This window comes from Borostomias antarcticus (genome assembly GCF_949987555.1).
Source record: "Borostomias antarcticus genome assembly, chromosome: 30".
Classification (NCBI taxonomy): Eukaryota; Metazoa; Chordata; class Actinopteri; order Stomiiformes; family Stomiidae; genus Borostomias; species Borostomias antarcticus.
In genome coordinates, this window is record NC_140263.1 from 3,903,972 (window position 1) to 3,923,867 (window position 19,896).

The 19,896-nt window shown below is 50.5% G+C and overlaps 2 protein-coding genes across 2 annotated transcripts; one reads left to right on the forward strand and one right to left on the reverse strand.

Annotated features, from left to right (window-relative positions):
* Nucleotides 1-218: 218 nt before the first annotated feature.
* katnal2 (katanin p60 subunit A-like 2) lies at nt 219-14,278 on the forward strand (the record flags this gene model as incomplete). Its single annotated transcript, XM_084460146.1, has 16 exons — nt 219-275; nt 3,093-3,163; nt 3,343-3,509; nt 3,608-3,644; nt 4,339-4,462; nt 4,704-4,799; nt 5,113-5,205; nt 5,295-5,372; nt 5,702-5,800; nt 6,828-6,891; nt 7,144-7,262; nt 10,057-10,145; nt 11,150-11,260; nt 12,184-12,346; nt 13,043-13,145; nt 14,139-14,278. 16 exons carry the CDS (start codon nt 219-221, stop codon nt 14,276-14,278), a joined length of 1,611 nt encoding a protein of 536 aa, XP_084316272.1.
* A 1,119-nt stretch (nt 14,279-15,397) lies between these two features.
* hdhd2 (haloacid dehalogenase-like hydrolase domain containing 2) lies at nt 15,398-19,292 on the reverse strand (the record flags this gene model as incomplete). The annotated part of the gene is made up of 6 exons (XM_084460224.1): nt 15,398-16,372; nt 16,558-16,621; nt 17,222-17,438; nt 17,997-18,081; nt 18,333-18,541; nt 19,192-19,292. The coding sequence occupies 6 exons, from the start codon at nt 19,290-19,292 to the stop codon at nt 16,269-16,271; spliced, it is 780 nt and encodes a 259-aa protein (XP_084316350.1). The 3' UTR covers nt 15,398-16,268.
* Nucleotides 19,293-19,896: the final 604 nt, after the last annotated feature.

A 19,896-nucleotide genomic window follows, 5' to 3' on the forward strand; every position in this document is an offset into this window, starting at 1 on the left:
TAGGTAACTGTGATATAATGGTATATAGATATAACTAGGTAACTGTGATATAATGGTATATAGATATAACTAGGTAACTGTGATATAATGGTATATAGCTCGAATGCACACAGGTCGGAGGTGGGTATTTTGCCACTTGCGACTTCCCACCTCCGACCACAAACGAACGCACCCTAACTCCTCGTCCATCTCAGGGTCTTGTTCAGAGCCGGTCCAGGATGGATCTCTCTCTCTCATATCAGGTCATCAAAACAGCCAACCAGGCCAGAGAGGCGGTGAGTCTCAACCTTTCAGTTTCTCACAGAAAGGGAACTCAGGTCAGATGTATTTGAAGCTACATGCTGTGTCTAAACGAGCTGGTTAATGTGAGCTAGGTGCTACTTAGCTAGGTGTGTTCATTCGATGGGACATCAGTGCTAACTTAGCATGTAGCTAGCTAGATGGCTTGCACTATCTTTAGGATGCAACATTAGCTAGCTGATAATGTCAATATTAATTAGCTTTTTCTAGTTTACATAAGTTTCCTACAGCTATGTGCTATTGCAGATAGCTAATTCCAGATACATGGCTAGCTAGCTTAAGGTTACCTAGCTAGTTAGCAGGCTAAGCTAGGCTAGGCTAGGCTAACTAGAGGCAGTCAGCGTCCTCTGGTTGCCATGGCGACCAGGCACACGAGGGATGGTTTGATGGGATATGGCGCCACCTGGTGGAGAAAGATCTGTTACTGAAGGGCTGTGGTCCCACTCTAGGATGAGCTGAGAAGGTCTGTGGTCTCTAGGGGTGATTTTGAAGATATGTTAGGGTTAGGTGTTATATTAAAGGTCTGTGGTCTCTCTAGGGGTGATAGTGAAGGTCTGTGGTCTCTAGGGGTGATATTGAAGGTCTGTGGTCTCTCTAGGGGTGATATTGAAGGTATGTGGTCTCTCTAGGGGTGATAGTGAAGGTCTGTGGTCTCTAGGGGTGATATTGAAGGTCTGTGGTCTCTCTAGGGGTGATATTGAAGGTATGTGGTCTCTCTAGGGGTGATATTGAAGGTCTGTGGTCTCTAGGGGTGATATTGAAGGTATGTGGTCTCTCTAGGGGTGATTTTGAAGGTCTGTGGTCTCCAGGTGTGATATCGGAGGTCTGTGGTCTCTCTAGGGGTGATATTGAAGGTATGTGATCTCTCTAGGGGTGATATTGAAGGTCTGTGGTCTCTCTAGGGGTGATATTGAAGGTCTGTGGTCTCTCTAGGGGTGATATTGAAGGTCTGTGGTCTCTAGGGGTGATATTGAAGGTCTGTGGTCTCTCTAGGGGTGATATTGAAGGTCTGTGGTCTCTCTAGGGGTGATATTGAAGGTCTGTGGTCTCTGTATGGGTGATATTGAAGGTATGTGGTCTCTCTAGGGGTGATATTGAAGGTCTGTGGTCTCTCTAGGGGTGATATTGAAGGTCTGTGGTCTCTGTATGGGTGATATTGAAGGTATGTGGTCTCTCTAGGGGTGATATTGAAGGTATGTGGTCTCTAGGGGTGATATTGAAGGTCTGTGGTCTCTCTAGGGGTGATATTGAAGGTATGTGGTCTCTCTAGAGGTGATAGTGAAGGTCTGTGGTCTCTCTAGGGGTGAAATTGAAGGTCTGTGGTCTCTAGGGGTGATATTGAAGGTATGTGGTCTCTCTAGGGGTGATAGTGAAGGTCTGTGGTCTCTCTAGGGGTGATATTGAAGGTCTGTGGTCTCTCTAGGGGTGATATTGATGGTCTGTGGTCTCTAGGGGTGATATTGATGGTCTGTGGTCTCTCTAGGGGTGATATTGAAGGTCTGTGGTCTCTCTAGGGGTGATATTGGAGGTATGTGGTCTCTCTAGGGGTGATATTGAAGGTCTGTGGTCTCTAGGGGTGATATTGAAGGTCTGTGGTCTCTCTAGGGGTGATATTGGAGGTCTGTGGTCTCTGTATGGGTGATATTGAAGGTATGTGGTCTCTAGGGGTGATATTGGAGGTCTTTGGTCTCTAGGGGTGATATTGAAGGTCTGTGGTCTCTCCAGGTGTGATATTGAATGGCTGTGGTCTCTCTAGGGGTGATATTAAAGGTCATTGGTCTCTAGGGGTGATAGTGAAGGTATGTGGTCTCTAGGGGTGATATTGAAGGTCTGTGGTCTCTCTAGGGGTGATAGTGAAGGTATGTGGTCTCTCTAGGGGTGATAGTGAAGGTATGTGGTCTCTCTAGGGGTGATAGTGAAGGTATGTGGTCTCCAGGTGTCACATTGAAGGTCTGTGGTCTCTCTAGGGGTGATATTGAAGGTCTGTGGTCTCTAGGGGTGATATTGAAGGTCTGTGGTCTCTCTAGGGGTGATATTGAAGGTATGTGGTCTCTCTAGGGGTGATATTGAAGGTCTGTGGTCTCTCTAGGGGTGATATTGAAGGTATGTGGTCTCTCTAGGGGTGATATTGAAGGTCTGTGGTCTCTCTAGGGGTGATATTGAAGGTCTGTGGTCTCTCTAGGGGTGATATTGAAGGTATGTGGTCTCTCTAGGGGTGATATTGAAGGTATGTGGTCTCTAGGGGTGATAGTGAAGGTCTGTGGTCTCTCTAGAGGTGATAGTGAAGGTATGTGGTCTCTCTAGGGGTGATATTGAAGGTCTGTGGTCTCTAGGGGTGAAAATGGAGGTCTGTGGTCTCTGTATGGGTGATATTGAAGGTCTGTGGTCTCTCTAGGGGTGATATTGAAGGTCTGTGGTCTCTCTAGGGGTGATATTGAAGGTCTGTGGTCTCTCTAGGGGTGATATTGAAGGTATGTGGTCTCTAGGGGTGATATTGGAGGTCTGTGGTCTCTAGGGGTGATATTGAAGGTATGTGGTCTCTCTAGGGGTGATATTGAAGGTATGTGGTCTCTCTAGGGGTGATATTGGAGGTATGTGGTCTCTCTAGGGGTGATATTGAAGGTATGTGGTCTCTCTAGGGGTGATATTGAAGGTCTGTGGTCTCTAGGGGTGAAATTGAAGGCCTGTGGTCTCTGTATGGGTGATATGGAAGGTGTGTGGTCTCTCTAGGGGTGATATTGAAGGTATGTGGTCTCTCTAGGGGTGATATTAAAGGTCTGTGGTCTCTCTAGGACGAGCTGAGAACGGAGACCAGGAGGAGAAACCTACTGATACTGATCTATCACCATCTCACAGAGCAGGGGTAAGACTGCTTCTCTGCTGTCTGCATGCGACTGGTGCTACAGTCTGGTGTCATAGTGTGTGTGCGTGTGTGTGTGTGTGTGTGTGTGTGTGTGTGTGTGTGTGTGTGTGTGTGTGTGTGTGTGTGTGTGTGTAATGTGTGTGTGTGTGTGTGTGTGTGTGTGTGTGTGTGTGCGGTAGGTATATGGAAGCAGCAGGCGCCCTGGAGCAGGAGAGCAGCATCGGGCTGCGCAGATTTCAGGTGTGTGACAACGTCGACCTGGACACGGTCCTGACGGAGTACGAGAGCTACTACTACGTCAAGTTCCAGAAGTACCCTAAACTCACCAGGAAACTGCTGGAGCCAGGTGGACACACACACACATTCACACGTGCACACACACACACACACACACACACACACACACACACACTCATTGTAGTTGGTCTGATCCTGTCTCCCCAGTTGATAGCAGGCTGCCCAGGAGCTGTGGTAAGAAGAGGTGAGTACAGCTGAATCAACCCTGTTTCCCCCTGCACCTTCCTGTGTCTCTCTACTTCCCCCTGTCTCTCTCTACCTCCCTCTATCTCTCTCTCTACCTCCCCCTGTCTCTCTCTCTACCTCCCCCAGTCTCTCTCTACCTCCCCTGTCTCTCTCTACCTCCCCCTGTTTCTCTACCTCCCTCTATCTCTCTCTCTACCTCCCTGTCTCTCTCTCTACCTCTCCTGTCTCTCTCTACCTCCCCCTGTCTCTCTACCTCCCTCTATCTCTCTCTCTACCTCCCTGTCTCTCTACCTCCTCCTGTCTCTCTCTACCTCCCCCTGTCTCTCTACCTCCCCGTCTCTCTCTACCTCCCCCTCTCTCTCTCTACCTCCCCCTGTCTCTCTACCTCCCTCTATCTTTCTCTCTACCTCCCCGTCTCTTTCTACCTCCCCTGTCTCTCTCTACCTCCCCTGTCTCTCTCTATCTCCCCCTGTCTCTCACTACCTCTTCCTGTCTCTCTACCTCCTCCTGTCTCTCTACCTCCTCTCTCTCTCTAGGTCCTCCTGTCTCTCTCTACCTCCCCCTGTACTCTCCTTTCGGCTCATCCCTACATCATCTCCCATCGTCAGTGCACTGCCTCACCTTCAAGTCATGTTATATCTCCTGTTGTCCATCTCTCTCTCCCTGTCTCTGTCCCCCCCCCCATTGTCCAGGACCCCTTGTACCTTAGTCCCGCCCCTGCCCAGGATAGGCTCCTCCCACAGACCTGCGTCTAGAGGCGGGGTTAAAAAGGTGGAGTCCAAGACGGTGGCCAGGGAGACCAGAAAACCTGCCAGCGTATGTTCGACACAACTCCTGAAACGACTTGGCTAACAGGTTTACTAACTAACAAGCTAGCTAACGAGTTTACTAACGAGCTAGCTAACGAGTTCACTAATTAACAAACTAACGAGCTAGCTAACTGATAAATAAACAAACTAACTAAATAACTTATGAACCAGCTCTAACCAGTGAGAGTTCCCTGTAGTAGCGGTGAGTGTGACTGACGTCCGTCTCCTTGCTCGCCCGGTGTGTGTAGGAGAACGGGTCCTCTCCCCCGGAGTCGTCAGAGTTTGGCCTCAACGTCTCGTCCATCACACGCAACGGAGCAGGCGAGGGCACTCCGCCCAGGAAGGTAGGACAAGGGCTGGGTTGAAAAAATCGATTTTACGATCCAAAATCGATTTTCATTTGAATGACTAATCGATGCTAGCTAGCATTGAAAAGACTGTTAGCCAACTAGCTGACGGAAGGCGCTAACTTCCGTTTTTGCGGACATTTCAAAATAAAAGGCCAGGAATTTAATCATTTTGGGAAATCAGTGACAATACCATGCCCTAGGTACTACACACACACACACACACACACACACACACACACACACACTGGTTACAGACCGTCAGGGACTAGACACATATTGATGAAGTGTCTTGTCTGGTGTCCCTCAGGGCCAGCTGATCGACTACAGAGCTCTGATTCAGGACGCCATGAAAGGAGCGGCGAGCGACGCGGGGCCCCTGTCCTACCCCCCCGACCCCATGGTAACTACCCCCGTCTCCACGGTAACTACCCCTGTCCTGACCCCATGGTAACTACCCTCTCTCTCTCTCTCCGTCTCTCTCTTTCTCAGGAGCGACTGCTGAAGCCCCTCGGTGCCTTCGGTGGGATGAACAGTGAGATGAGGGAGTTGGCTGCTGTCATCAGCAGGGTGAGACAGGATGGGAGGGGCCAGGAGAGAGGAGACAGGAGGTGAGGGAGGGGACAGGGGAGAGGAGAGAGGAGACAGGAGACAGGGGAGGACAGGAGTGGGTAGGAGAGGAGGGGAGGATATAGGGAGACGCAGCTCGGCTTTAGACGACAGTATGTCAACTCCACACTGTTAGCTGCTTCTCATTCGTAATACTCAGCTTTGACACTAGAGAGCAGCAGAGAGCCTCTTTTGTTTTATGAACGTCCTGGTGTTATGTCTAAACCTGTGTGTGTGTGTGTGTGTGTGTGTGTGTGTGTGTGTGTGTGTGTGTGTGTGTGTGTGTGTAGGACATCTATTTAGAAAACCCCAAGGTGCGCTGGGACGACATCACCGGGCTTCAGGACGCCAAGCGATTAGTCAAAGAGGCTGTCATCTACCCCATTAAGGTACCGCAGCGACGCGCGGCCTGGTATTTCACCGGCCCCGCCCACCTTCGATTGTGAATACGTCTCCCGTTCGGCAGGCGGGGTCAGGGCATCCCTTAAACTGACACTAAATCCATACCTGAATACCAGCCAATCACAGGCGGATACACACACGCTCCATCACGGTGATGACGACGAATATGGGTCGCATCCTGACACACACACACACACACACACACACAGATACATGAATACACACACACACACACACACATGGATACATGGATCCAAACACACACACACACACACTGATACTTGGATACAAGCACACACACACACACACACACATTTTAATTCTTTATTTAGGTCCACATTTACAAAATACATTGTAGAGGCCCAAATATAATTCCATTGCTGTCATGTTGGGTTGTTTAACATTTCATAGATACAAGCAGGCTTCTAACACGCATAACTGCATGGATTCACACACACACACACACACACACACACACACACACACACACACACAGATTGTATGCCCATGTATGACGGCTGCTGCTCTGTGTGTAAACCGCTAATCTAACCTGCTGCACTACTACACAATACTGACATGTTTTAAGATGTTTATGAACCTCCTCCTCTCCTCTCTGTTCTCTCTCTCTGTTCTCTCTCTGTTCTCTCTCTGTTCTCTCTCTCTCTGTTCTCTCTCTCTCTCTCTGTTCTCTCTCTCTCTGTTCTCTCTCTCTGTTCTCTCTCTTTCTCTGTTCTCTCTCTGTTCTCACTCTGTTCTCTCTCTCTGTTCTCTCTCTCTCTCTGTTCTCTCTCTGTTCTCTCTCTCTGTTCTCTCTCTGTTTTCTCTCTCTCTCTCTCTCTCTCTGTTCTCTCTCTCTGTTCTCTCTCTCTCTGTTCTCTCTCTCCTCTCCTCTCTCTGCTGTCTCTCTCTCTCTGTTCTCTCTCTCTCTCTGTTCTCTCTCTCTCTCTCTGTTCTCTCCCTCTGTTCTCTCTCTCTCTGTTCTCTCTCTCTCTGTTCTCTCTCTCTCTCTCTCAGTACCCTCAGTTGTTCACTGGGATCCTGTCTCCATGGAAGGGTCTGCTGCTATTTGGACCACCAGGTGAGACCCACCTGCACCAACACACACACACACACACACACACACCCACCCACTCACTCACTCACTCACTCACTCACTCACTCACTCACTCACTCACTCACTCACTCACTCACCCACTCACTCACTCACTCACTCACTCACTCACCCACTCACTCACTCACTCACTCACTCACTCACTCACTCACTCACCCACCCACCCGTCAGTCAACCTGCTCCACTGGCTCATATCTCCGTCTCTCGTCTCTCCTCCAGGGACGGGGAAGACGCTGCTAGCGAAGGCCGTAGCTACGGAGTGTAACACCACCTTCTTCAACATCTCCGCCTCCAGCATCGTCAGCAAGTGGAGGGGTGACTCTGAGAAGCTGGTCAGGGTAGGTCTCTCTCTCTGAGAAGCTGGTCAGGGTGGGTCTCTCTCTCTCTGAGAAGCTGGTCAGGGTAGGTCTCTCTCTCTGAGAAGCTGGTCAGGGTGGGTCTCTCTCTCTGAGAAGCTGGTCAGGGTGGGTCTCTCTCTGAGAAGCTGGTCAGGGTGGGTCTCTCTCTCTGAGAAGCTGGTCAGGGTGGGTCTCTCTCTCTGAGAAGCTGGTCAGGGTGGGTCTCTCTCTGAGAAGCTGGTCAGGGTGGGTCTCTCTCTCTGAGAAGCTGGTCTGGGTGGGTCTCTCTCTCTGAGAAGCTGGTCAGGGTAGGTCTCTCTGAGAAGCTGGTCAGGGTGGGTCTCTCTCTCTGAGAAGCTGGTCAGGGTAGGTCTCTCTCTGAGAAGCTGGTCAGGGTGGGTCTCTCTCTCTCTGAGAAGCTGGTCAGGGTGGGTCTCTCTCTGAGAAGCTGGTCAGGGTGGGTCTCTCTCTCTGAGAAGCTGGTCAGGGTAGGTCTCTCTCTCTGAGAAGCTGGTCAGGGTGGGTCTCTCTCTCTGAGAAGCTGGTCAGGGTAGGTCTCTCTCTCTCTGAGAAGCTGGTCAGGGTGGGTCTCTCTCTCTGAGAAGCTGGTCAGGTTGGGTCTCTCTCTGAGAAGCTGGTCAGGGTGGGTCTCTCTCTGAGAAGCTGGTCAGGGTGGGTCTCTCTCTCTGAGAAGCTAGTCAGGGTGGGTCTCTCTGAGAAGCTGGTCAGGGTGGGTCTCTCTCTCTGAGAAGCTGGTCAGGTTGGGTCTCTCTCTGAGAAGCTGGTCAGGGTGGGTCTCTCTCTGAGAAGCTGGTCAGGGTGGGTCTCTCTCTCTGAGAAGCTAGTCAGGGTGGGTCTCTCTGAGAAGCTGGTCAGGGTGGGTCTCTCTCTCTGAGAAGCTGGTCAGGGTGGGTCTCTCTCTCTGAGAAGCTGGTCAGGGTGGGTCTCTCTCTGAGAAGCTGGTCAGGGTAGGTCTCTCTCTCTGAGAAGCTGGTCAGGGTGGGTCTCTCTCTCTGAGAAGCTGGTCAGGGTAGGTCTCTCTCTCTCTCTCTCTGAGAAGCTGGTCAAGGTGGGTCTCTCTCTCTGAGAAGCTGGTCAGGGTGGGTCTCTCTCTCTCTCTCTCTCTCTGAGAAGCTGGTCAGGGTGGGTCTCTCTCTGAGAAGATGGTCAGGGTGGGTCTCTCTCTCTGAGAAGCTGGTCAGGGTGGGTCTCTCTGAGAAGCTGGTCAGGGTGGGTCTCTCTCTATGAGAAGCTGGTCAGGGTGGGTCTCTCTCTCTGAGAAGCTGGTCAGGGTGGGTCTCTCTCTGAGAAGCTGGTCAGGGTGGGTCTCTCTCTCTGAGAAGCTGGTCAGGGTCTCTCTCTCTGAGAAGCTGGTCAGGGTAGGTCTCTCTCTCTGAGAAGCTGGTCAGGGTGGGTCTCTCTCTCTGAGAAGCTGGTCAGGGTGGGTCTCTCTCTCTGAGAAGCTGGTCAGGGTGGGTCTCTCTGAGAAGCTGGTCAGGGTGGGTCTCTCTCTCTGAGAAGCTGGTCAGGGTGGGTCTCTCTCTGAGAAGCTGGTCAGGGTGGGTCTCTCTGAGAAGCTGGTCAGGGTGGGTCTCTCTGAGAAGCTGGTCAGGGTGGGTCTCTCTCTCTCTGAGAAGCTGGTCAGGGTAGGTCTCTCTCTGAGAAGCTGGTCAGGGTGGGTCTCTCTCTCTGAGAAGCTGGTCAGGGTGGGTCTCTCTCTCTGAGAAGCTGGTCAGGGTGGGTCTCTCTCTCTCTGAGAAGCTGGTCAGGGTGGGTCTCTCTCTGAGAAGCTGGTCAGGGTGGGTCTCTCTCTCTGAGAAGCTGGTCAGGGTGGGTCTCTCTCTCTGAGAAGCTGGTCAGGGTGGGTCTCTCTTTGAGAAGCTGGTCAGGGTGGGTCTCTCTCTCTGAGAAGCTGGTCAGGGTGGGTCTCTCTGTGAGAAGCTGGTCAGGGTGGGTCTCTCTCCCTCTGAGAAGATGGTCAGGGTGGGTCTCTCTCTCTGAGAAGCTGGTCAGGGTGGGTCTCTCTCTGAGGAGCTGGTCAGGGTAGGTCTCTCTCTCTGAGAAGCTGGTCAGAGTTGGTCTCTCTCTCTGAGAAGCTGGTCAGGGTGGGTCTCTCTCTCTGAGAAGCTGGTCAGGGTGGGTCTCTCTCTCTGAGAAGCTGGTCAGGGTGCGTCTCTCTCTCTGAGAAGCTGGTCAGGGTGGGTCTCTCTCTGAGAAGCTGGTCAGGGTGGGTCTCTCTCTCTCTGAGAAGCTGGTCAGGGTAGGTCTCTCTCTCTGAGAAGCTGGTCAGGGTGGGTCTCTCTCTCTGAGAAGCTGGTCAGGGTAGGTCTCTCTCTCTGAGAAGCTGGTCAGGGTAGGTCTCTCTCTGAGAAGCTGGTCAGGGTAGGTCTCTCTCTCTGAGAAGCTGGTCAGGGTGGGTCTCTCTCTCTGAGAAGCTGGTCAGGGTGGGTCTCTCTCTCTCTGAGAAGCTGGTCAGGGTGGGTCTCTCTCTCTCTGAGAAGCTGGTCAGAGTGGGTCTCTCTCTGAGAAGCTGGTCAGGGTGGGTCTCTCTCTCTGAGAAGCTGGTCAGGGTGGGTCTCTCTCTCTGAGAAGCTGGTCAGGGTGGGTCTCTCTGAGAAGCTCGTAGGTGTCTCTCTGCATGCTTGTTTATGATAGACACACACACACACACACACACACACACACACACACACACACACACAGGTTGTTTATGATAGACACACACACACACACACACACACACACACACACACACACGGTCATCGGAGCACTGAAGTGTGTGTGTTGTGAGCAGGTGCTGTTTGAGCTGGCCCGGTACCACGCCCCCTCCACCATCTTCCTGGATGAGCTGGAGTCGGTGATGAGTCAGAGAGACAGCCAGGGGTGAGCCCCACGGAGAGAGATCTACCATGTCTCCTCTCTCCTGTCTCTCGCCTATCTAACCCAGACTGTCTCCTCTCTTTTCTTTCCTAGCCTGTCTCCTCTCTCCTAACCTGTCTCCTCTCTCTTGTCTACTGTTTCCTAATGTCTCCTCTCTCCTAACCTGTCTCCTCTCTCCTTTCCTAGCCTGTCTCCTCTCTCCTAATCTGTCTCCTCTCTCTTGTCTCCTCTTTCCTAATCTGTCTCCTCTCTCCTAACCTGTCTCCTATCTCATGTCTCCTCTTTCCTAATCTGTCTCCTCTCTCCTAACCTGTCTCCTCTCTTACCTGTCTCCCCTCTCTTGTCTCCTCTTTCCTAATGTCTCCTCTCTCCTAACCTGTCTCCTCTCTCTTGTCTCCTCTTTCCTAATCTGTCTCCTATCTCCTAACCTGTCTCCTCTCTCTCGTCTCCTCTCTCCTAATCTGTCTCCTCTCTTACCTGTCTCCTCTCTCTTGTCTCCTCTTTCCTAATCTGTATCCTCTCTCCTAACCTGTCTCCTCTCTCTTGTCTCCTCTTTCCTAATCTGTCTCCTCTCTCCTAACCTGTCTCCTCTCTCTTGTCTCCTCTTTCCTAATCTGTCTCCTCTCTCCTAACCTGTCTCCTCTCTTACCTGTCTCCCCTCTCTTGTCTCCTCTTTCCTAATATGTCTCCTCTCTCCTAACCTTTCTCCTCTCTCTTGTCTCCTCTTTCCTAATCTGTCTCCTCTCTCCTAACCTGTCTCCTCTCTCTTGTCTCCTCTTTCCTAATCTGTCTCCTCTCTCCTAACCTGTCTCCTCTCTCTTGTCTCCTCTTTCCTAGCCTGTCTTCTCTCTCCTAACCTGTCTCCTCTCTCTTGTCTCCTCTTTCCTAATCTGTCTCCTCTCTCCTAACCTGTCTCCTCTCTCTTGTCTCCTCTCTCCTAACCTGTCTCCTCTCTCTCGTCTCCTCTTTCCTAACCTGTCTCCCCTCTCTTGTCTCCTGTGTGTCAGAGGGGAGCATGAGGGCAGCAGGAGGATGAAGACGGAGCTGCTGGTCCAGATGGACGGTCTGGCTCGCTCTGACGACCTGGTGTTCATCCTGGCCGCTTCTAACTTACCCTGGTGAGAACCTACACCTCCCTCTCTCTCTGACCCGTGTTCATCCATCCTGGCTGCTTCTAACTTACCCTGGTGAGAACCTACACCTCCCTCTCTCTCTGACCCGTGTTCATCCATCCTGGCTGCTTCTAACTTACCCTGGTGAGAACCTACACCTCCCTCTCTCTCTGTCTCTCTGACCTGTGTTCATCCATCCTGGCTGCTTCTACCTACACCTCCCTCTCTCACTGTCTCTCTCCATCCTGGCTGCTTCTAACTTACCCTGGTGAGAACCTACACCTCCCTCTCTCACTCTCTCTCCATCCTGGCTGCTTCTAACTTACCCTGGTGAGAACCTACACCTCCCTCTCTCACTCTCTCTCCATCCTGGCTGCTTCTAACTTACCCTGGTGAGAACCTACCCCTCCCTCTCTCTCTGTCTCTCTCCATCCTGGCTGCTTCTAACTTACCCTGGTGAGAACCTACCCCTCCCTCTCTCTCTCACTGTCTCTCTCCATCCTGGCTGCTTCTAACTTACCCTGGTGAGAACCTACCCCTCCCTCTCTCTCTGTCTCTCTCCATCCTGGCTGCTTCTAACTTACCCTGGTGAGAACCTACACCTCCCTCTCTCTCACTGTCTCTCTCCATCCTGGCTGCTTCTAACTTACCCTGGTGAGAACCTACACCTCCCTCTCTCTCTCTCTCTCTGACCTGCGTCCATCCATCCTGGCTGCTTCTACTGTAACTTTCTCTCTCTCTCACTCACTCACTCACTCACTCACTCACTCACTCACTCACTCACTCACTCACTCACTCATTCACACTCTCTCACTCACTCACTCACTCACTCACTCACACTCTCTCTCTCTCTCTCTCTCTCTCTCACTCACTCACTCACTCACACTCTCTCTCTCTCTCTCCCCCTCTCTCTCTTCTCTCTCTCTCAGGGAGTTGGACCATGCTATGCTGCGACGGTTAGAGAAGAGGATTCTGGTTGGTCTTCCCTCCGGTCCCGCCCGCCAAGCTATGATCACTCATTGGCTGCCACCAGTCAGCTGCACTGGAGGGGTGGAGCTACGCACAGAGCTGGCCTATGAGATGCTGGCACAGGTAGGAGTGACAGCTTTTGATTTTCACATACAGTAACCTGGCCTGGATCTTTAACCTCACCTGGACACCTGATGTCTTTCTTTAACACTTTTCTTTAGCCACTGTTTGTCTTTCACTTTATTTATGTGGAAAAATGTGTATTACTACATCCTGTCTGGTATACTACATCCTGTCTGGTATAGAGTTCCTAAGTGGAAGCAGGAAGAGGCGTCCCATGGGACCTTAATTCGGGAAAAATATGTACGGTAGTCTGTGACAATAAATAATTTATTGATCCTGTTTAAATTGTGCCATAACCACCACATATGATGTTCTTCAATTTCAAACATAATTTTGCAAGTCAAGAAAGTTGCTGTTTGTCGTACTACTGCAAAGCATCCAGAACAAGTTTAAAATTATTAAAAGAGCTGCAGGAATGCGAAAGGAGAGTTAGTCAGGTCTGTTAGAGCTGGCATGCAAGATCGGCTTTGCAAGGTTTTAGGTACAAGGTTTCGTTGCTGATTGTTGTCGCTGGGATTCTGGTGCTACCAATGAATTGCCAGGATTTGAACACCAGATTTTTGCATGAAGTGTTCCCAGACCCATAGAGAGATCTGCAGCATGCAGTAACGTGATAAGCGTATCTTACGGAGTGTATCAGCGAGAGAACTCTCATGGGTCTGGCGTTGAGACTACATGTTGTGTGCTGTGTTCCAGGAGACCGAGGGCTACTCTGGCTCAGACATCCGGCTGGTGTGTAAGGAGGCGGCCATGAGGCCCCTACGCAAGATCTTTGATGCTCTGGAGTCCCACCAGGAGGGTAAGACAGGCAGGCAGACAGACAGACAGGCAGGCAGACAGAAAGACAGGTAGGCAGACAGACAGGCAGACAGACAGACAGACAGACTGATACAGACAGACAGGCAGACAGACAGGCAGACAGACTGATAGACAGGCAGGCAGGCAGGCAGGCAGACAGACAGACAGACAGACAGACAGACAGACAGACAGGCAGACAGACTGATAGACAGGCAGACAGACAGGCAGACAGACAGGGAGATGGTAGCCTTGGGCCTATTTTCTGGTCTAATGCCGGGCTCACACTACAGGATATTTAAAATCCTAACCAATTTCGAAATCGGGTTACATCACGCACATAAGGAGAATCTTAACTGATATTCTTCTTGCGCATCTCAAACAAGCACACACAGCAAGATTTGAAAATAACGGCTCATCACACACTACAGGATCTGATCGTGCGCGAGGGAGCAACGAACCACTGGTCTCGCCGTCTCACTTGTAAAGTCGGGACGTAATAATCTGAAATATCAAACATGTTTGATATTATCGGGCCGCCCCGATGGGTCTGCGAGCCGATCGGGAGGTATAAGATTGGATCTGTAAACCCCTCACATTACAAGATCATCTGGGCCGATCATCGGCCCCGACCAACGTTCCAGACCAGATTTCTCCTCCGATTGTCGGGAGGGGTGAATCGGGGATAAATCGGCCCAAAAATCCTGTAGGCTGAGCCCGGCGTAAGCAGATGGTGATCCCCCCCTGTCCAAAAACCCATAAATCTACGATGCGATGCAGCAGAAACTTCTGGAATAGGCTACTTCATTTGGTATGTCCATGTTTTATTCGAATTCCTAGTGACTGACGAGACCAAGTGAATAGAAACCAGTCTCTCCACATTGGAGAGCCTGGTGACGCAAGGCTAGAGAAACGGGCAGCAGAGAGAGAGAAGCAGACAGACGTGTAGGGAGAGAGACAGACAGGGGCTGGTTCTGACTGATCTCTATCTCGTCAGGAAAGTCAGACATGCCTGTGATCCAGCTGGAGACCGTGACGACGGCAGACTTCCTGGAAGCGATCGCTCACACCAAGCCCTCAGCCAGGGGTCTGACAGACAGATACACAGCCTGGGAGACGGAGTATCAGTCTGTATGAGCGCACACACACACACACACACACACACACAACCCCCCAAACACCCGTCTGACAGATACACAGCCTGGGAGAGAGAGTATCAGTCTGTATGAGCACACACACACACACACACACACAACCCCCAAACACCCGTCTGACAGATACACAGCCTGGGAGACAGAGTATCAGTCTGTATGAGACACACACACACACACACACACACACGCACACACCCCCCAAACACCCGTCTGACAGATACACAGCCTGGGAGACGGAGTACGAGTCTGTCTGAGCACACACACACACACACACACACCTGAACGTTCTCTTGTACATACCTGTTCTATGTTCATAGTGTACTACTGTATTCTACTGAATATGTTATATTCCTCCATTAAACTTAAAACCAACAACAATCAGTTTCAATTTCTTTATTAAAACCTTCACATGTTCGTGATCAGCTGTTCTCCAGTGAGACATCATGACATGTCGGTCCAAGTGCATGATGGGAGAGGCGGGGCTGGAGGTAGTGGTGGAGGAGGGGTTGGGGGGTGAGGAGGTGGTTCTGGGTGTGCTTCCCAGAGCAGTACTAAGAGTTTGAGGAGTTTATGTTAATGGTAAATGGACTGCACTTATATAGCGCTTTTATCCAAAGCGCTTTACAATGAAGGCCTCTCATTCACCCATTCACACACACATTCACACGCCAGTGGCGGCCAGCTGTCATGCAAGGTGCTAACCTGCTCATTGGGAGCAATTTGGGTTTTAGTGCCTTGCCAAAGGACACTTCGACATGTGGATAGGAGGAGCTGGGATTCGAACCGCCAACCCTACGATCATTGGACGACCCGCTCTACCTCCTGAGACACAGTCTCCCCTGTTTAGAACTCGAGATTAAGCACACAAAAAAAGATGGTCAAAAAACATGAAGCTGGAGGTGGAGAAACTAGAGTGATTTATTTCATTTTCAAGTAGTTGTTAGTAATTGTAATTATTAAGTAGCGTATTAGACTAGCTTCCCGTTCTTAGGAACAAACGAAGCCTACATTTTAGTTGAATTGTTATAGCACCCATGCCAATAAATGCCATATCCTACTGAAATAGGCTAGTTTAGTTTAGCCTACTTCTCCAGCTTCACTTTTTCCATCTTAATATTTTTATCTTAATATTGAGTTCTAAACTCCTCTTGTATAGAGATATCACATCACTGTCTGCTCCAACCTGAAACTAATCAAATAAATTATAGCCTACTTGCTTTTTAAGCGTCCCTTGCTACAATTTCTTTACACAGCATATGACCCAATTATAGAGATAACCTACTCGTGTTCATGAGGATACAGATAAAACACATTCACACCATTGGTAATATTTTGTCAACTTTCCTTCCTGACAGCAGCGACTGTGTTGCGCCTGGATAATATATTTCATATTTCTATAATATTGCTCCTCTTGTGTAAAATAAAAATATATAAATAAAACGTACTTACTTACTTACTAAAATGCACTGGACGGAACTTGGAGCATGCCCATACTAAGGTTGCGAGTGGTCATTTAGTGTTTTATTCGAGTGAGCTTGCGAAGAGTTATCCTGGACTTGTTGAACTGGCTTCGTAGTACAGGGCCCAGGTGTGTGAGGATGAGTTAGCTGGTTAGCTAGACCAGGTGTGTGAGGGTGAGTTAGCTGGTTAGCTAGACCAGGTGTGTGAGGGTGAGTTAGCTGGTTAGCTAGACCAGGTGTGTGAGGGTGAGTTAGCTGCTTAGCTAGACCAGGTGTGTGAGGGTGAGTTAGCTGGTTAGCTAGACCAGGTGTGTGAGGGTGAGTTAGCTGGTTAGCTAGACCAGGTGTGTGAGGGTGTTAGCTGGTTAACTAGACCAGGTGTGTGAGGGTGAGTTAGCTGGTTAGCTAGACCAGGTGTGTGAGGGTGAGTTAGCTGGTTAGCTAGACCAGGTGTGTGAGGGTGAGTTAGCTGCTTAGCTAGACCAGGTGTGTGAGGGTGAGTTAGCTGGTTAGCTAGACCAGGTGTGTGAGGATGTGGTCCACAGCCTGGGGGAAGCTGTCACAGGTGAGGTACGGTGGGGGGGAGATTTTAACCTCGTCACCTTCTCTGTATTTCCCTGGAGGAGAGACAACAGACAGGACACACTCAGTACAGTTCTCTCTCTCTCTCTCTCTCTCTCTCACACACACACACACACACACACACACACACACACACACACACACACACACCTGAACAGCACTAGGCAGCACACACATTGGAACATCACTTTAGACCAGTTCAACTACAGATTCAGATTACCAGTTTTAACCAGGATTCCCAGCATTCCTGCGTTCTGGGCGCCGCCCACATCATCCCTGGCATCCTATTGGGTGAGGGCAGAAACAGGAAGGAACCGCCTTGATCAGGAAACTGTACCCTGATCTCTATAGACTCTGCTGTGTTCGGAATCGCTCCCTATTCACTATATAGGGCGTCAGCCATTTTGTTTGTAGTGTCCGAATTCTCCACGGAATTTTCGTTCCCCTATAGAGTCCACTATTTATTACCCACAATTCACCTTGATTTGCAGGGAACAGCGCATGTACCCTACATTTTCTCCGTTCCCTAGGTAGTTCACTACATGGTGAACCCTATATAGGGAATAGGGAGTGAGGGAACGAGGGAGCGATTCCGAACACAGCTTCTGTTGAAACACTCTAAAATGTGTCCTTCATTCCTTTCCTCCGTGACGTGATCTCTGATCTTATCATGGCAGGATAGGAGAACATATGTCCCTCTACACAGCTGATACCTATCCTGTAACATCAGATCTAACATGGCTGGATAGTTGAAAGCATCCGCTCTCACTCCTCTCATATCAGATCAGTGACTTTCCTTGGAAGGAAGTCAAGAATGAAGGAAGGATGTATCATGAGTCCAAAAAGGCCGCAGTGTACCCTCCCGGCCTCTAGGGGTCACTCACGTCTCCGATCATGACGGCGTCCTGCGGACGGCAGCCCAGTTCTCTCAGAGCCTCCAGGAAGAAGCTCTGCTCGGGCTTCCCCACCACCTCTGCACGCCTGTCTGTGGCGTACTCCAGCCCCGCCACGAAGGGCCCCGGCCCCAGAGCCAGCCCGTCCGTCCGCCGATAATACCTGGCCTTGTGGATGGCTATGAGGGAGGCCCCCTCCAGAACCAACCTAGGAGCGAGAGAGGGCGGGGGACGAAGAGAGGGAGGGAGGAATATGGAGTATAGAAACAGAGAGAGGCCAGGGCCGAGTTTCCCAGAGGCATTTTTATTTTTTTTATTTAGCCTTTATTTAACCAGGAAAGGTCCCATTGAGATTAAAAATCTCTTTTTCAAGAGAGACCTGGCCAAGACGGGCAGCAGTGCAATCCAAACACAGAGTTACAGACGAAAAATACAACAGAAAACAGATGCAACAGTAATACAATTTACACATGTGACTTGGTGATTTGGCTATATGGCAATACGCTAGTTAAAAACATGAACATACTGTTAAATCAACCTCTAAAACCTTCATAGTGGATTTAAAAACATCGATTGAGACCTGCTCCTCAAGGCATCGTAGCACTACGATCATCGTAAGCTACGGCGTTCATCGTAGCGCTACGATGCCTCTGGGAAACTCCGCCCAGGTCATTACTGTGAAGGACATATAACAGAGGCAAGGTTGTTACTATGAAGGACCTGGCGATGAGCGAAGCACTGAGCAGGTGCGGTGTGACGGTGCTACCTGAACGCCGTGTTGAGTGTGTGGTAGTTGAAGTGTTCTGGCGCCAGGCCGATCACCACAGCGTTGGGGTCGGAGGTGTCCAACCCTAGAGCACAGAGAACGGACGTTTAGAGAGCCTTATTTTTTAACTCATGTATTTTAAACTTCTTTTATCTTTGCTTTATTCAGACTTGAATCTGTCTTTTGAGCTTGCACACATGTGGCTGCTAGTCCACCAGACCATGGAGCCAGAACACTGGAGGCTTTCTGACACACACACACACACACACACACACACGCACACACACACACACACACACACACACACACAGGGTCTATCCTAGCAGCCGCCCTAACCTGAGAAGTCTTCCAGCGCGCTGTCCTCCACCAGCAGCAGGGGGCGCTGTCTCCTCTGCTCCAGCAGGCTCCGCGCTGCGCTCAGCGAGGTGAAGATCTCCCGCTCCTGCAGGTCAAAGTTCAGATTCTGCAGGCGTTCCAGGAGGCTCCGCCTACACTCCTTGGTGGTGTTGGTCACAAACTTCAACGCCACAGAGGACTGCCGTAACCTGCAGCTCACAACCACAGAAGAAGACCCAGTCAGATCACAACCACAGAAGAAGACCCAGTCAGATCACAACCACAGAGGAAGACCCAGGCAGATCACAACCACAGAAGAAGACCCAGTCAGATCACAACCACAGAAGAAGACCCAGTCAGATCACAACCACAGAAGAAGACCCAGGCTGCATTCCGAATTGCATACTTCTACGTTTTACTACCAGTATGTACTACAGCTGCCTCTAGAAAGTATGTACTTTGCACAAAGTGTGCATCCAATTGGGACATACTACCTTGTCATAACATTGCACCTTAAAATTTTAGCACATCCATCGCCGTCCATGAAGCAACATCATCCACAGCTGGGATTCATCATAACGCCTCCGGCGCAACTCGCACACGTGACAGAATTTTCACTGAGCAAAGGATTGTGGGTCAGAATAGCCAGGAAGTTCCCTGGCTTGCATACTGCAAAATACGACTAGGAAGTAGGAGCTAAGGAGTAAGGGTTAGGTAGTAGGGGTTCGGGAGAAGGGGTCGTCTGGGGTTACCTGCTGATGGCGTCCTAGGCCCCCAGGAAGTAGGAGCTAAGGAGTAAGGGTTAAGGAGTAGGGAGAAGGGGTCTGTAAGGGCGTCCTGGGCAGGAGTGTGGGGTTACCTGCTGAGGGCGTCCTGGGCCCCGGGCACGGCCGTGTCCTCCACATGGAGCGTCCCGCTCAAGTCGATCAGCACCGCCTTCACCACTCTCCTGCCCGCCATCGCCATGCCCGCCCGCCTGCCCCAACACAAGAAGCTGACTACACCGCCAACAACCAGGCCACAGCCACAGCTAGTCACACAAGCAAGCCTCAGACAGGCCAGAGCTGGAGTTAGACATGCGAACCAGGTGACTGCCCAGATAGCAAGCGGATCTGGGCCAGATACAGGCCAGATCTGGCCCTTGTGGTTTAGTTCCGGCCCATATATGGCCCAGATCCGCTTGCTATCTGGGTGGTAGAACACCAGCATGCTGCTCACTGGTAGATGACAACAGTGAGGTGACGGGTGTTTAGTTAGTACAAAACCACTGATACACACCACTGAGATAGCGACTGTTTGAGCTCCGATCAATCGATCAATCGATCAATCAATCAATCAATCAATGCTTTATTTATTAACTGTTTCTGCTAATGAATGGAGAGGCTGCTGGCCTGGTCAGTTTGGTCAAGGCTAGTTTGTTATGATTCACATCGAAGGGAATTCGGGGCATTAAAGTTACAGTAAAGTTGAGGTCCACATGGAGCTGGGAGAGAGAAATACCGGATTCTGTCATGCAGTTATCAGCCTGGGGGGATTATAATACTGATTATAGAGAGAAGAGAAC